At 41.0% G+C, this 17,383-nt stretch overlaps 2 protein-coding genes and 1 long non-coding RNA gene across 4 annotated transcripts in view; 2 read left to right on the top strand and 1 right to left on the bottom strand.

The window, feature by feature from the left end:
• Window positions 1–7,568, top strand: part of ANKRD13D (ankyrin repeat domain 13D) — a 24,865-nt gene extending 17,297 nt beyond the window's left edge. Inside the window, exon 15 of the mRNA XM_034420396.3 lies at window positions 4,359–7,568. Within this exon, the coding sequence (XP_034276287.2) occupies window positions 4,359–4,635 (277 nt within the window). The 3' untranslated portion in view covers window positions 4,636–7,568. The remainder of the gene's footprint in view (window positions 1–4,358) is intronic.
• LOC148116545 (uncharacterized) lies at window positions 6,337–8,928 on the bottom strand. Its single transcript, XR_015731085.1, has 2 exons — window positions 8,792–8,928; window positions 6,337–7,982 (listed from the first exon to the last, which is right to left on the bottom strand). It is a non-coding gene; the product is annotated as an uncharacterized LOC148116545 (long non-coding RNA).
• The window catches only part of SSH3 (slingshot protein phosphatase 3), a 23,939-nt gene continuing 15,349 nt past the window's right edge, over window positions 8,794–17,383 (top strand). The window contains exons 1-3 of one of the 2 annotated variants that reach the window (XM_034420392.3): window positions 8,794–9,080; window positions 12,747–12,784; window positions 15,458–15,647. In XM_034420392.3, coding sequence (XP_034276283.1) covers window positions 9,015–9,080; window positions 12,747–12,784; window positions 15,458–15,647 — 294 coding nt within the window. In that variant the 5' untranslated portion in view covers window positions 8,794–9,014. The remainder of the gene's footprint in view (window positions 9,081–12,746; window positions 12,785–15,457; window positions 15,648–17,383) is intronic. The other variant, XM_034420393.3, reaches the window with a different exon arrangement.

Below are 17,383 nucleotides of genomic sequence, written 5' to 3' on the forward strand. Positions count from 1 at the left end.
TTTATTTACTGATCATGAACTTAGAAGCTGTTCCCTTTATTTAACCCTTAGAAATTTGAATCGTTTTATCAAAAGCAAATGCAGTAAGAGGTGGCAGTGAGGCCTGTTGCAGGGATGAAATGCTCCCAGTTCGGACCGGATCGCCTGATCCAGTAGCGAGGGCGCGGGTGGTTCGGAGAACCGGTAGCAAAAATCCCTGCCCCCCCACATGCCCAGCTGAGCCGCGCAATCATCAGAGGCTTTTTTTTATTTTTATAAGCATTTTTTTCTACAACCTCTTCAGCCGAAAAAAAGCTTTTGAAAGTAAAAAAAAAAAAAGCCTCAGATGATTGTGCGGCTCAGCTGGGATTGTCAGAGGCTTTTAAAAGCATTTTTTTTACAACCTCTTTGGCCAAAGAGGTTGTAGAAAAAATGCTTTTAAAAGTAAAAAAAAAAAAAAGTTAGCCATGCCCACCCAGTCACATTCCTCCCCCCAACAAGCCACATCCCCAGGGCCGGTAGTAACAAATTTTACATTTCACCACTGGCCTATTGTAGTTGCCAGCAAAGGACTCCATTGACTGAATGTCCACTTCTGATTTTTCTGAATTGCATTGTTTTTAATTTGTTGAATTTGTGGTTCATTTACATGTATATTCAGCATACATGTGGATAAGCTAAGAATTTCATGTGCTAAAACACCCCCCCCCCCCAAAAATTGTGCTTTCTTATCCACGAGTACTATGGGTTTCCCCATGCATGTTCTTAACTCAGCTAATGAAATACAGATAATCCTCAACTTACGACCACAACAGCACAAAATGTGTGTTGCTAAGTGAAACTTTTGTTAAGTGAGTTTGCCCCATTGTACGACTTTTCTTGCCACAGTTAAGTTAAATCATTGCATTTGTTAAGTTAGTAACATGGTTGTTAAGTGAATCTGACTTCCCCATTGATGATCTGCAACCGTCATAAATATGAGTCAGTTGCCAAGTGTCTGAATTTTGATCACACGGCCATGGGGATGCTGCAGTAGTTGTAAGTGTGAAAAATGATCTTAAGTCACTTTTTTCAGTGCCATTGTAACTTTGAACGGTCACTAAACAAACAGTTATAAGTCGAGGACTACCTGTACATTATAAGAAGATTAATAAAATACATTAAAATATAATCAAAATTATATGAGTTTTAACCAATATGCATATTTTTAGAGTAAGGTAAAACGTTTCCTTGTCAGTTGTATCCAAGTCTCGGGCACGGTGCTCATCTGTTTTTTGGCCAAGGGAACCAGCGTTGTCCAAGGATATTTTCTGTGTTCATGTGGCCAGCATGGCTATACTCCAAAGGCTGTTACCTTCCCACTGAAGCAGTACTTATTTGTATTTGTATGCTTCCGAACTGCTTGGTGGGCAGGAATGGGTGCTCACCCCATTGCATGGCACTCAGGTCTTGAACTTGGGCTGTCAGCACAAGTGTTTGTTGTAGGCCACTGATCACTTTTGGTTTTGTTTAGTGTTTAGCTTAATTTACAAATGATACAATTATGACTTGTTCAGTAAATCATAACTTAAATCATGGTTTAATGCACTGCATAGCCCACTCGTTAAGCTAACAGATCTCAGATTTACCATTTTTCAGCAAGCCAATTTAAAAGAATTTAGTACGAAATCACTGACTTGTAATTCATCAGCAAATTTGACACGGTGAATTTGAATGCAAAAGAGATGGTTTGTTAATGAAAGGTGTTAATTTGCATTAGTCCTGTTGCTGTGCTAGTTCATCTTGCTTGTGGCAAAACAATGTGTATCTACCCTGGATGTGTCCAGTATTCATTTCACAGCAGTTTCTGCACAGCAGTATCACAAGCCTATTGCTGTCTCCCAAATTGTTTTGAGCTTTAAATGCACTTAATAGGAAGCCTTAGGCTTTTTCTATCATTACTGCATGTAGTTTAGTAACCTCTAAATGACTGGTGAAAGTTTATAGCAGAAGCAGCCATCATCCTTTGCTATTCCTCCCTGGAATTATTCTGAGAATTACTTATTATTTTATTTTATTTATTTTATTCAATTTGTATACTGCCCTTCTCCTAGTGGACTCAGGGTGGTGCACAGCCAGAACTAAAACACATGCCAATACAAAATTTAAAATTATTAAAAGAATTACATAACTTTGGCCCAAATTTAAAACAATTCGAATTAAAACCCATTGACAATTTAAAAGCTAAAAAACTAAAAAAGACTAAAAAAGACTTCAGCAGCAAACTACTGCAGCTTAAGAAAATGGACATGAACACTCCCAAAGGCATCCAGGAGCACTTGGGAAAAATGCACTAAATAGCAATTTAGGTAAGCCCAAGAATTGTGAATCTTACAGTTTTGCAGCAAGCCCATGAAAAGCTATAGAAAGAAATGGACACGGTTTATTTGATAATTTAAATGCTCCACTTTATCTCATCCAGAAAAAAAGAAACAAATACATCTTCTTTCATATGTCTAGAGACAGTGTTTAGCCTATTCCGAATCAAATTATTCAATTTGCAATTGCCCCTATAGTTCAGATTGTTGTGGGAGACCTATATGGTTTCCATTGTATATTTATGGAAACGTCCCAACCTAGGGGAGTAAAACGTAAGTATTTTATGTACTACACATGGCAGGGTTTCACAAACCGCCATTCATTCCAAATAATGCTTGCTCTGCTGCCAAATGGACCCAGGTTCTGGGATACATTGGGCCAATGATTAAAAACGTAAGTGGCTTCCAATTTACTTCTGAACACAAAGATCCATAAAGCTTTTGTGCCTGAAGTTCACCTGTTCTAGCATGGGCCTGCCCATGGAATAAACTCATTTTCTGGTTGCTCTACCTTCCAAAATAAGGTGGCTAGCACCTGGGGAAAAGCCTAGTCGGTAATGATGTTGCCAACAGCTCAGTGTTCTCTCCTAGGAAGGTTTAGCTATTGAATTAGTTTGTGTTTTTTCAAAGCCAGAGAATTTTTAATTTCCCCAGAATGTTTGTTTTTTGTTGCGCTATATTCAGCTGCTCCTTTCTGGTGTGTTGCCCAAAAATTCTGTGCATGAACAGTTCCACTAATTTGGAGTAGCCTATGTTTTCTTGAACTGAGACTTCAAGGTTTCAGATCCATGCATGGAAGAAAATAGTGTATTTTATAAAAACCTTTGTAGAAAATTGTTAATGCTCACAAGTATTCTTCAAGTCCCACTTTTTCTCCTATATAGGTATATATAGGTAGTCCTCGAGTAACGACCACAATTGAGTCCAAAATTTCTGTTGCTAAATGAGACAGTTGTGAATTTTGATCCATTTTACGACCTTTCTTGCCACAGTTGATAAGTGAATAGCTGCAGTTGTTAAGTTACTAACACAGTTGTTAAGTAAATCTGGCTTCCTCATTGACTTTTCTTATCAGAAGGTGATCACATGATCCCAGGACACTGCAGCTGTCATAAATATGAGTCAAGCACCTGAATTTTGATCACCTGATCATGAGGATGCTGCAACGGTCGTAAATGTGAAAAATAGCCATAAGTCACTGTTTTCAATGCTGTTCTAATTTTGAATGATGTTGTAAGTTGAGGACTATCTATACAGTCTTCCCAGCCTCCTGTCTTTCACCTATGATAAGAATTCTGAAAAATGTAATTGCAACATATCTGCAAAGCAAGAGATTTGAGAAAGCAGCTGCAGTCTCAACATTAGCATCTGAATAGATGGTCGGTACAGATAAGCAAATGCAGATGATAATAAACTGCTTCCCAGTCCACAATTGTTTCTCTGGATATCCAGATGTTGCTATGACTGTTAAGTTACAAATATTCTGTGATAAATAGAATCAATTCAGTGTGATATGTCCCATTACTATTATGTTTTAAGCGCTTGATTAAATGAGTCACATTCTGATTTGGAAATAGTAGGACATTTTTTAAAAAAAATCACAAAATCGAAAAGAGTCTTGTGTAATGGGAGGTAGTAAAGTGTATCTGTCCTCAGGCAGTGATCCATTATGTGAATATGAGTTTATTACAACAACAAAATGTTGTTACCATTACCTAGGAAATGTAGTAAATTCAGGAGGTTGTTGTTAGCATACAGAGTTTATAATCGGTACAAACAGCTTGAATCAAAAGCTGACCCATTGCTTTTTACTGGCAGCCAGATACTCTTTTGTAATTGTTGTATGAGCAAGGAGAAACTCAAGATTGAGCCAGGCAATCAGAATGCTAACATGTGAATATGGGCAAAGATATGTGTGAAGGCCTTTAAGTACGGTAGGCTGAAGTATACCTGTTGAACAAGCAGAAGAGGAACTTCTGTCTCTTTCTCATGATTGCAACAAACTTCCCTCTTCCTTCTCAGGGCCATCCAAGAAAGCATGTTCCTTCAGTCAGGGCCAGGCCTGGTTCCTGTGGAGTCTGGAGGTGGGAATGATGTGCCTGCTCCGGAGGGCAACCCAGCACTCAGCACCAATGGAAGCGGTTCCTCAGCTTTGCCTCCACCTTACCCCAGCTTTGATGAGCAGCTGCGTTTGGCCATGGAGCTGTCGTCTAGGGAGCAGGAAGAACGGGAGCGCCAACGCCGTGAAGAAGATGAGGAGCTGCAACGAATCCTCCAGCTCTCTCTGACAGAGAAGTAGCATCCCAGCCTGCTAGCAAGGGGTCCCTCGGCCTTGCTCAAGCCTCACACCACCCAGCCTAATTCTCCTTGCTGCCATTGTATTTTGGGTTGGGTTGGGTTCCATGCTTTGCCCCTTTTTCTGTTGGGGTCAGGCTGGAAGTGAGAAGACAGAACCTTCTGCATTTCCTGTGGTTCACTTGGTTCCGTCCTTTAATATTATTTCTTGTAATTTTTTTTTTAACCGCTTTATCCTTCATGGAGGAATTGTTTTCTACAGCACAGAGAAGGGGAGTAAGAGAAAAGGAGCAAAAACTGATAGAAAAGAATGGAAAAATAATCAAAGAAGATGTTTCTCTTTTTCAAATGAGCTTGCAGGTTTTTTTGAGGTTGCTAGAAGTGTGCTGTTGCAGCTTCTGTCTTTGCATGGGTTGCCTCTGGGGGATTTGGGCAATAGAGGGGGTGGGATCCAGGAGCTCAATGCATTGATATTTGCAGTAAGACTGAAGTCAGGCTGCAGCTTGATGAATAATATTCATTCCTGTCTTTTTTTCCCCTTCCTCATCATGAGCTGCTGCTCTCCCCTCTTCCCGTGTTTAATTTATTTAATTTATATCTTTAAAGATATATACTAGAAAGGGAGCGGAGGTGTGTGCTTTTTTAAAAACTGAACCCAGTGGGTCTAAAGGGAAGAGCTGGGTCCACTCTTGAGCAGTTTTCTCCTGCTGTCTGAGGACCAGGCACGGGGAGCTCTGGGCAGCAGGAATACTAAATAAAAAACATGAAACCAGCATCTGCTTTTGGTAGCTTTCTTCAGTTTCAACTATCTTGGTCACAGTTTGTGTGGCTCTCATACAAACATAAAGTGAGGCTCCGTTTGTGGTACTTGTGATCATGTTTAAATTACTGAACAAGCTGATTTGTTTACTTTAAAAAAAAAACCTCAGTTTGTGGTTTGAATGATCATACTGTGGTAGCATGTCTTAAGAAGGAATTAGTGGATTGTTCACAAAGAATTACTTAACCAGTCAGGTCTGTGCAACATTTCCAAAAGCCAAATGCATAGAATTCCATATGTTTGATAACCTTTCATTTTTATGAACTCCGTCAAACAAGAGGAAATGGTCCTACTTCTAGAATCAAAACTTGCAGTCAATAAATTTGATTATTTTAAATTATTATATGAAATGCTTAGCATATGTGCCTTCTTAGTCTCCCATCTTCCTTTTACTTACAAGGCTATGGTGACAGTGGAAGCAATAAATAGCAGAATTTCCAGATCAAGGATTAGCAACATACTACTGAGATTGTGAGGAGTTTTACCAAGCTCTTCTTTTCCTCCCTCTTCCAAATTGCATTTTCTTCCATTTTAGCAGTCACTTCTATCTCGGGACATTGCTTTTCAGGACACACCTTAGTTTATTACATTTGTTTTAGCCACTCTGTTTATTGAGCAGCTTCCTTGCATTTTTCTTTTGCTGTACCCTTATTTCAGACTGCCACCATTGTGCTCTGCTTTCATTGGAGGACAGGAGGCACATCTAGGGAGCAATAGGTTGAAGGCTGCCCTAGAGTATGGTTCATATTTGGGTTAAACATTTCTTTGCCTTAATTCCCTGTGCTTTCCCCCTCTTAAACCTCCATCCCCAGTAATTCTTTTGTCAGGTTCCTCTTTCTCTGGATATTTGCTCGCTATGCATTTTTCTTTTTGCTTCCTTGCTCATTTTTGTCTGCTTCTGTATTTCCTGAAGCCTTTCCCCTGTCGTCTTCTTGGGTGCCATATATGGTTTAATTTGAAGTACAAATTACTATGTTCTGTGAATAATGAGAATCCTGAAATCTCATATCTGGCCAGTGGTCAACTCTTGGAATCATTACTACTACAGTAATATGTACAGAACAAGATCAATTTTGTTGCTCTAATTTCCTGCCTTACATGTCCCCCCTAGTGGTCATTCACAGAAATGTAATTTGTGTGACAAAATCTTGCTGGCTTTATGAGGCCATGTGATAAAAACCTGTCAAATAGTTTTTTTTAAATACTTCTAATATTACTAAAATTGCAATAACCATTAATTAGTTGTGTTCATTTTGTATAGCCTTTCTACTCTATATTCCTTCGTTCAGGAAAGTATGGAAGGTTTCCAGGGCATCTGATTTTGTTCAGATATGTGAGGTGCATATTTTGAAAAATGGACAATCCCCGGACAATCCAAGTTCTTCTCTGAAACATTAGAACACTAATGCTAGTCATAATACTCACTTGGTACATTAAATGGAAGGTAGCTTTATTTTGCCTCAGTAATTTTAAGAGGTTAATACTGTGTTATGAGATGTATTGTTACTGTTTATAACTGACTGGATTGGAGGACCAAGGGATGATTCTGAGCAGAGTTCAAATATTAAGACTTACCTGAACCTGGAGATTGTATCTATTCTGACTCAAAACCATGTGCAGATGCAGCTAGGATGTTATACACTGTATGAAACGTTCTGCTCTCATTCCCCACATGTTCAAGCAAGCTATGTCCAGAGAAATAAGAGAAAATGCAGTATTGTTACGATCTCCAAGTCAAGCTCAATTCCCAATAATTCTATGGACTATTCCATGTAGGTTTTTGGGCCACAATATAAAGGTGTTTCCCTACTGCCAACTTCTGGGATGTTTTTCAGTTTCCAGCCTTAGCATTTTTGCTATCTTTCTGTCCAAGAAGTAGTAACCAAGTTCAACCTTCCTTAGTTTTTGAGATCAGCCACAATTGGCTAGGCCCTACCACCAGTACAGTATTTGCCCCAACACCCAAATCAAGTCAGAATGCAAGCCAAGTTATTTCAAAATGTTCAAGAATTGATGCATTATACTATACAAAAAAACTATATTGTACTCCCAATAATTAGATGTGATGATCAGCTCGTGATATGCTTATCACAATAAATTAACTCTTGGAGCCTTAACATTATTTGTTGTGGTAACTATTGTAGACAGAAACATGGGACTGTTGTAAAGGGACAGACAACTGCCAAGGGACTTGAGAATTCCAGCATTTGACTTGTTCTTTGATCACAAAATGTCATATCAGTATTTGTTGGTGTCTCACTGGTGTTTGTGGTCAATGATGCAATTAGGTGATTTTCAACTCTGACCATATCATAGAGGAAGTCCCTTGATAATGATTTGTGCTCTTTTATATCAATCTGGTAAACCACTCCTACTGCCTTTGAAGATTTCCTGATAAAGCTGTGAGTTCTGTCCTGATGGCGCCACTGTTTATAGCTCAGTAGGATCTTGTGAGAAAGTTTGAGCCTTCCTGCTGAATTTCAGGAAGATCCTAGTTGGCAACAGCAGCTGAATTCAGTGGTCTTAACTGGCTGAAAAAAAAAGAGATGATGCTGTGTTTTTCCAAACTACTCCTCAGACTTTTTTTTAAAAAAATTACCTGCTGAGTCATTGTAGTAGTAACATGAACAATGCAGCAAGGCATAGATGGCTATAGTTATAACAAGCCAGACTCCAGAGACTTCTCTATTTTAAGCATGGGATAAGTGCCAGTAATAAAATTTCAAAATCCAGGAGCAGGATAAATGCTCTCCCCCTCCTGCCCCAACCACTTCAAGTTTAGATACTGAACTTTTCCTCTTTTCATATTAAAGGAACAGTCTAGTTTCTTCCTCTGTCTGTTAGATACCGAAAGCCTAGCAATCCCACCAGACGGGGGAGGGGTGGAACCTCTGAAAACAGGACTGGTAATAGCTAGAGCCTGTTACAAGATTTTCAGTGCAAATTTTGTCCAATCTGTACAGCGGTTCTGGTGAATTTACAGAAACCACCCCCTTCCCTCCCCCAGCGGGAGATCGCTTCGCGTGAGCCCCGTGGCTAACGCCAGGTATATGGGGGGAAAACTAGATATTCCAGGCACAGGGCAGCCTGAAAGATCCTCCAGCCCCGCAGTTACAGTTCTTCCACCAGTATGAAGGGTCCGGCTTTCTGTAAAAGCGGGACTACTGAGCCCTGGCCCAAGATTAGGAGAACGGGACAGCAGAGAGAGAGGGGATTGCCTTGGGAAGCGAGTTCCCGTAGTTGCCGCGGACTGACACCTCCTCCTCCTCCTCCCCCCGCCGCCGCTGGTCTTTCGCCACTCGGGCCTGTTCCTTTAAGAGCCACCCCCGAAAGGACGTACTCGGTATTGCTTTGCAGACGATATCCGTGCGCTTGTTCGTCGGAGTGGCTGGACGAAGGAGCAGAAAGTTTACGGTTGGCAGGCTCCCACCCTGGGATGAGTGAATGAGTGGCCCGCTACTCCCGCCTCCTGCAGACGGTTTGCGGCGGCGTTGCGCTGGCTCCGAGTGGCGCCGTCTCAGTCTCCCCCGGAGCGGAGGAAAAGCGCAGGAGTTCGTCCGCGCATGGCGCTGGTTACCGTCTGTCGATCCCCATCGGGGAGTGGCCACTCGACCCCCACCGGCTGCAAGGTGAGCCCCCCCCCCCCCAAAAAAACAAACCCGCCCTGTGCCTTTCACGCTGGACAGGACTGTCGAAGATGATACAGTCCTACATTCCGTTCTGATCCCGCCGCCGACCCTCCTTTCAGACGCTCTTTCCTCGGAGGACATTCGCGGTCTCTCCTTTCTGGGATGGGGGACCGAGGATGTTTGGACGCCTGTCCTACCTGGGGCCCCCTTCCCTGAGTGCATTTGGCTTCCATCTGTCTTATCGGTCACTGCAAACTGTGAGCAGGGTTTTGCAGAGAGTGGCCTCAGAGTTCACCATCTTGTTCGTGGAAAAAAAAAACCCGTGTACTTGCAGTTTCCTTAAGGGCAGGGAAAACAAAACCTTGAAGGCTCAGGGGAGAGAGTATCCGATTTTAGCAGGCCTCTCTCTTTTTTTTCCCTCTGGTAATGTGCATGTAGAGAAGCAGCTGTGCTGGGTGGATGGGGAGAGGGGGAGCTTTGCCACACTCTAGGCAAAGTCTTTCCTCCTGGATCCCTGTGGATCCACACTCCCACTTACAGTATGGAAGATAGATGCAATCATCCATTTGCTTTACAATTGCCAAAAAGTGGCAAAAGGGTAATTATTATTATAATAAATTTTTGGCTACAGCTTCAGTTTCTTTAACATTAAAATGCCATCTTAAAATGTTAAAAATAACATTGGAAAAGATCTGTGCCATCCGTGTCTATAGTATAGAATACAGAATAGAGGGCTGGAAGTTATTCTGGGTGATCAGATGCACAGGGGCACTGTCTGGACATGTGCTGGAGGAGTAGCCTTGGCTTCTGCCTTGTGCTGGGTGCTCAGAAGATGAGAGGCCTCCTGAGCAGTCCGGCTGCTGGAAGCCAGTTGATTTGCACTTCAGTCCTCTTGATTGCAGGGGTCAAAACAAAAACAAGGAAGTGATTTAGCTGCAAAAATACAATTTATAACATGTCTATCGATCTCTTTTCCAACAGATTATAGTGGTTTGTTGAAAGGTGCTTCCCTTCTCTTCCTAGACCGCTGCATTTCTATCCTGTCCTTGTATGGAAGCAGTTTGGGAAACTTGTCAAATTGTGGCCTTTCCTTGCATTCCCATTAATATACTATTTTCTCTAATCAGTTTTCAACAGCCCAAGTTTCTGTGGGAGAAGTAGGCAATAAGAGCTGCTTGTCAGTAAATTTCACAACATACTACTTCCTGTCAGCTCCTGACAGATTGCAACGTCAGAGACCAAGGAGTACTGCAGAACTATCTCTTGCATAATGTCCTTAAAGAGGAAGACTTTCCAGTCCATTACACCAATGTTGGGATAGAGCCTTGGGCTTCTTGTACCAGAACACCTGTGCCTGAGCTCACTTCTCAAGCCTGTGGGATGATCTTGAGTTTCAAGTGTAATTAGACATTGCACAAAGAACTGGCAATTAAGAAGTGGCACAAATGCTGTTCGTTTGCTGTTTTTCCCTGGTGCTTAGAAATGTCACAGGAAATTGCCAACAAAATAGGAAGCACATGGATAAGATTATGCAAGAGCTGGAATTCAAGGCCAATCTAGGAATCCTAAAAAGGGATGAGAGACAAGCAAGGGAACAGTGCCCAGCTGGCCTCTGCATATCTGTTTCCAAGTCTTTGGAAGAATTCCTGCTTTTGTGAAGCTATGGCACAGAAAGAAAATGTATACAACATGGGGCTTGCCAGGGCAGTTATAGAGCATTAGCCAGACATTGGGGCATATCTGGTGCTTGATTTGTTTTTGCTACTTACAAATCAAGAAGGTTGTTAAATGCAAATCTAACACTGTCTAATTGGAAGTATTTGACTTCACAGAGCAACAACATATTTGACTGGTAGAGAATAATGAGAACTAGAATAGCATTAGGAGCACGAGCCAGAAAGTTTTTTTGTACCAGTAATGTCACATAGCTGGAATCTTATTGCCTAGCCTTGGGCATTTAAAATGGGCAAGACATTCAGCCTCAACCTCACCATCTGCAATAATTGTATATAGGGCTGTTGTAGTAATTGCAAAAATAATAAATATGCAATACTTTAGATTTGAAGAAAGTGTTACTAGAATTCTAAAGGGTAACTTCTGTCTTGTTACATCATGCAACTTAACAAATAGGTCTCATTACTGGAATCGGGCACCTTGGCCTGCGACTTCATAAAAGAGCATGTGTTCCAGCCATTGATACAGATTAAGAATTAGCAAAGCTATGAAGGCCACAATTATAAGACAGTAACTTTTCTGTAAAATGAGCCCTTATTTGGATCCAAAAGCAAAAATGAATACAGCAGTCTTGTGCTCTGAACTGAAATTTAATCATCCTTCCTTCCTTCCTTTTAAAGATGGAGACAGAATTTCAAGATAGGAAAACAATCCTTTGAAATGTCTTATTAGATTTACTTTAAAAATGTGTGCTGTCCTTCAAAGAAATGGTTTTTGTTTTTTTTTTTAATTTGATTTATATGCCGCCCTTCTCCGAAGACTCAGGGCGGCTTACAATGTGCTCAGCAATTGCTTCCAATGTTTCTTGCTTCCAATGCATAGTTGTTTTTTTCATATTGGTTTACCATAAAATGAGCTGGATTTGAAGCATTCCATATACAAATAGCTACTTCAAATGCTCAGTATTTCTTTAATTAAGAAAGCTTGGAAATATCCCATGGATCTGTCCTTGTATCATGAAAGTGTAGAACTGACTGGAAAGTGATATGTTGGGTTTAAGGTTTGTTGTTTTTTTTAAAATTTCTAGCTCTTTTCATGTCAGCATAAATTGGGAATATACTAATGTTGCTGTGAAATAGTAGAGAGAGAGGTGCTTAGCAAGATTTCCCAGGGATTGGCATTTGTTGCTGCCATAGCCAACATGCCTCCCTCCCTCCTTCCGCCATGTCTAGCTGAACAAGCAGAGCGAATGATCTAAGAGACAGCTATATAGATTGTGGGGCCAGAGTTCTGCAATGGAAGTCCTGTGAATGTTCAGGATTCTAATTGAAAAAAGAAGTCCCCAAAAGTATCTGTTTTTGCCGCAGAGGTATTAGAGATAAGAACATTATGTCATGCCAAGTTTTCTCATGCCAAGGCCAATGGCAGAAATAGTTGCTTGATGACTCCACATATTTGGATTGGACATTGTTTTCTTGGTACAAAGAAAATTCTGTCAGACCACTACTAGGGATAGATCCTATCAGTTATGCCTGTTCAGTGTTGACCCTTGATTTAAGCACCTAACAACAGTGTTGAATAGCCTTTGATTCATGTGAGCTTACCATTCCAATTATGTATGAGGAATGACTTGTTTAACTTATGAGACTGCATAGTTAATTGTTTAATGAGCCATGTTTATTTGTTGCGTGTTAGCTTATGTTAGGGTTTAAGTCATGTCCCACATTCCAGATCAAGAGCACTTACTAAAGTTTTAAGTGAAAGGCAACCTCTTGCGATTCCTGTGATTGTTGAATTAGAATTCAGAGCTTCTGCTTAACTGGGAGGATCTGCCACAGCCTCTGAAAAGTTTTGGGAGAAGGGACTAAGTGTGGGATATTTATGGTAGATGTGATAAGTGACCACTTCTTTTAACATTGTAATCACCTAAAAAGCAGCCTTAAGCATTGTAATCTGGAGAGAAATGCTAATCAATATGGAAATCCCTTGCAGGATGAAGATATTCCTAGAAGAAGACAGTTGCAGCGACGGTATGTAGTGATTGTTCCTAATATTCTTTAAATAATCATTTTTAAAAGGTTGTAGGTTAGTTATAGGTTTTCCAGGCCTTGAAAATTTTCACACTTTTTTTTAATCATAAAAATTTAACTGTGATGCCTCCAATGAGCAACAGTTGAATTTGGTATTAAAAAACAAAACACACACATACCCTCAGAGGATGGAGATAGATGGATTCTTTTTGAAACTTTAAAGAAATGATTTCAATTCTTAAGTTGCATGGTGAAGAAATGAGTTGCATGGTGAAGAGATGAAGAAATATGCACATACTGTATGAATGTTCCTGAAATGCTTGTTTAGGAACTCAGTAATTTTGCTATTCTTTGTCAGGAATATACCAGCACTAAAAAAAGCAAGATTGGAAGAATGTGCAACCATCTGAGATTTTTTAAAAAATAGAACAGATTGTTTCAAATTGCTGTGGAAAGGGTATATCCAATTTGCTAAAGACAAATAGCATTTAGGGAATTAAAAGTCCAAATTCTGATCATAAGCATACTGGAGCCAGAATCATATATTTTTTTTCCAATCAGGAATGCAATATTATAACAGGCCTCCCCTTTCTTTTTTGGATTGATGATCAGTTGAATATTTGAGAGCATATAATGGATACCGTGACAAAATGGCTGCTAGGGACATGCTTGCCTATTCATAAAATGGCTGCCATGAGTACATAACCATAAACCATATTTATTGATTGGTTGGTTGGTTGGTTGATCAAATGAACAAGCACTCATTTATCAAAACTCTGTGCCATCTGTACAACTTACTCTCCTAATATTCTATACCTTTCCACACTAGCTGTCTCTTTTTCAGGGTAGATAATACACTGCCAAAGAGAGACTGGGCACCACTCACCCACATTTTTCTAAAGTATTAATGGAGCCAAGAAACTTTTGGATGTAAAGATAATACTGGAGATTAATGCCTTGAATGTAATATGCTTGCTCCCTTGCCTTTCTTCTTTGTAATAAAAATAGGTCTTAAAAGAATTATATACAAGGTGTGGCCAAGAAAGGGTTTTTTAGGAAGGTTGATTTTCATAAGATCCATACTAAAGATCTTTCTCAGAGGGAAAATTCCTCACTCTGCACAGCAGAAGTATGATAATTTCATACTGATTACTTAAACATATACTATGAAAGAAAATTCTTAGAGACAAGTATAGAAAATAGGATGTTATCCTCCCAATTTATAGATATGGAAATATATTTATATTTAATTTCTAATAGTATCAGAAAGGTCCCTAATCAAAATGGAATGAAATTATCTCTCCCCCTCTGAAGCAATATTTACTATTTTTCAAATAGACTATTTTTCTTGTAGGAGTTGATCAGTGAAAAAATGAAACCATTTATGTTTCCAAATGTTGCTTCTTTATTCTAAATTTTGTTTCCAAATAGCTCTGCTTTTTAAAAGATGTAAAGGCATAATTGCCCACGTTCCTGTGTGTCACTGTAGGAAGCCCTTTAGTCCTTTTTCTTTATTTGTCTTTCCCCACACACTTTTATAGAAATATAAGTGCCCCAAAGTGAGGGTGGTTTGTACCATAACCCCTTGGATAACTTTAAGAAATGTGAAACAATAAAACCTAAAACTAAACAATGCTTAGGTATTTAATATGGTTCCTTCAGTCTTCATTATTAATTATGTTTGGACTTTTTAATATATTTTTTTAGAAGGAAAACTAATTGATTTTGTTTTGGCTTTATTTTAATTTCAAAACCAACTGTTCTTTTAAATTCTCGGTGATGGAGGTTAACGCTTCAAGCCAGCAGAGTTTTTATTCATTTCTCTCTGTACACAATAGCTGGCTGATTAGAAGCAGCCCTTGATTTATGATTATAATTGGCACAAACATTTTGGTTGCTAAATGAAGCAGTCATTAAATGAGGCATCATGTCATTACTTTGTTTAGTGACCAAAATCCTGGCATTCCTGGCTGCCATTGTTAAGTAAGAATTGCAGGTTGTTAAGCAGATGAAGTCCCAGGTAAGGAACACAGGGGTGTCTCAGGGGTGTGTGTGGGAGGCCCTGGGAGGTCAAGCACAGGCCGTGCATGAATTGGGGGTGCTGCAGTGTTGTGCAAGAGGGCAGGGAAAGAAGCCACAGCCACCTCTGGAAGCCTCAGCTGCTGTAGCCTGGCCCAGCAGCGCAGTGAAAAGGTGCCACACCCCAGGAAGCGTTGAACACCTAAAAAGCAGCCTCCTGCCCACTGTAGCACCAATGCCTGGGAAGCCTTCACAGTGCAGCAAAACAGGGAAACATGCTAGGGAAGCACCAAACACCCAAGAAGTTCTAATAACATGGTGCAAAGTTGCTGCCCCCGTCCCCCCCCACCCCAGAAGTCTCAGAAAGCCCCATTTCAGCCGCCCTTATTGTCCTGCACTCTGCCATGCCAGCTGACCTTCACTATTTTGTTCATCCCACTGCTGAAAAGGCATGCCCAGCTTGGTCCTTTGCAAATTAGCTGTTGGCTATGTCAGGCCTTCTTTTTTCCTTCCTGCCTGCCTGCCTCCCCTCCCCTCCCCTTACATTTTTTCACATTTCTAAACTTCCCCTCTCCCTGAAAGCAGCCATTCTCCAACTAGCGCACGGCCTAAGCAGGTTTTTCAACTCTTTTTTTATTACCTCTTCTTCTTCAGCCACAGCTTTGTCATGGTCAAGGGAGCTGCTCTACTCCTGCCAGAAGAAGACAAGTTGGAGGCGGTCCAGGAGGGTCCAGCAACTCCCCTAGACCTAACACCTAAAAGTGAAGATGCTGTTGCTGGGCAGCAAGAACTGCACTTACAGCAAATGGTGGAGCTGCTGCGGCCAGAAGACACCATCCAGCTGGTAAGATTGTTAATGACAGGAAGAAGGGATGCAAACAACAGAGAAAACGTAGAGACTGGAAAGGCATTGCTACTTGAGTCTCAGGAAGCCTGAAGTCTAGGCAGTAATGTCTTCCCACATTTCTTTCTGCAACGTCATACTCCAATGATGTTTCTGATTCCAATTCCCCATTTGCTGTCTGATTTCTTAAGATGTGGCATTCCTGGCAGACCAGAGAACTTTGCCAATCAGACTAAACTAGGAACCCAATAAGCCCTGACCTATCTTGTTTAAGGAACAAAAAGGTTCCTTTCCTGCTGAGCCCCCTTCAATATCCAGGATGCTCTGCTTTTCTCTATGACATAGCAAGAAACATTTCCCTGATCCTCAACATGCTGGCTAATACAGCAATTAGTTATTAGTAGTGAAAGGAGCAACTTTGTTCTGCAGACACATTTTTTTGTTTTTTATAAGAGACTAGTGGTTACCTGCTTTTCCGTAATGCAATAAAACCTGCATCTGAACCAGAGGTGGGTTTCAGCAGGTTCTGACCAGTTCTGGACAACCGGTAGTGGAAATTTTGAGTAATTCGGAGAACCGGTAGTAAAAATTCTGACTGGCCCCATCCCCATCTATTCTCTGCCTCCCGAGTCACAACTGATTGGGAGGAAATGGGGATTTTGCCGTAACCTTCCCCTGGAGTGGGGAGGGAATGGAGATTTTACAGTATCCTTCTCCTGCCATGCCCACCAAGCCATGCCATGCCACGCCCACCAAGCCACAGCCACAGAACTGGTAGTAAAAAAATTTGAAACCCACCACTGATCTGAACCATATCACTCAAATTGCAGGTGAGGTTTCATACACTGTAGCTAAATGCACCTCCGGGGTGGCTGAAATTAACTCTAGAAAATACAGAAGAGTTTTGTTCTCATGTTCTCTGTTGTATTCTCCCCCCCCCCCCCGCCAATCCCCCCAGTCCATCGTGCAAGTTGCCTCCTGCAGATTGCAGGAGACACAAGTTTATTCCCTCAAAAGAAATTCTGGAAAACCCAGATTGCTTCCCAGGCTGATTCAGACTTTCCAAGTGGCTTCCTTCTTCATATTACTACTTGTTCATGACCTGAAATAGCCTGCTTTTTCCTATCTCCTGTTGTGAAGCAAAACCAGAACTGATGCTACTTGGCAGTCTTGTGAGAAATGAACTCAGCCCTGTCCACCTTCTGGGACTCTCTCTTCGGGCGCTCATTGTCCTTCGGGTGGGGTGGGGAAGAATTTTTCCCTTTTGGAATTTGGATTTTAGACATTCAGCCAGGAGCTCAGCCACTTCCCCATTTATGGCCTGTGGGGCTCTTCGTCTCTTGGGCGAGCAGCCAAAGCTGGCGTCTCTGCTGAGCCTGATCCAAATTTTGTCTCTGAGGCCTCTGCTGGGAGATTTCCAGATGGGCTTAAATAACTTTTGTTTTCCTTTTTTCTTCTTCTTCCTAGAGAGTGAGTCATAGCAGTCTCCAAGCATCAGGAACAATTTATTTCAGGCCATGGCTATCAAGTTGTGTTCTGATAGACCCTAACTCCTTTTGGAAGCTTGCCAGGGGTTGTTCAGTTAGGGAAAAAAATTATAGCGGACACATTACTACTCTGAACATCAGTTGGTTCTCTATTGTCGATCTACTCCTTGCCTAGTGAAAAGTGAATCAAATATGAATGAACATCCATTGTGGGTCCTCTCAGTTCAGGAGCCCCAAGGATTTTGTCCA

The sequence above is a fragment of the Pantherophis guttatus genome, chromosome 1, assembly GCF_059756535.1.
Source record: "Pantherophis guttatus breed Tessera chromosome 1, ASM5975653v1, whole genome shotgun sequence".
Taxonomy (NCBI): Eukaryota; Metazoa; Chordata; class Lepidosauria; order Squamata; family Colubridae; genus Pantherophis; species Pantherophis guttatus.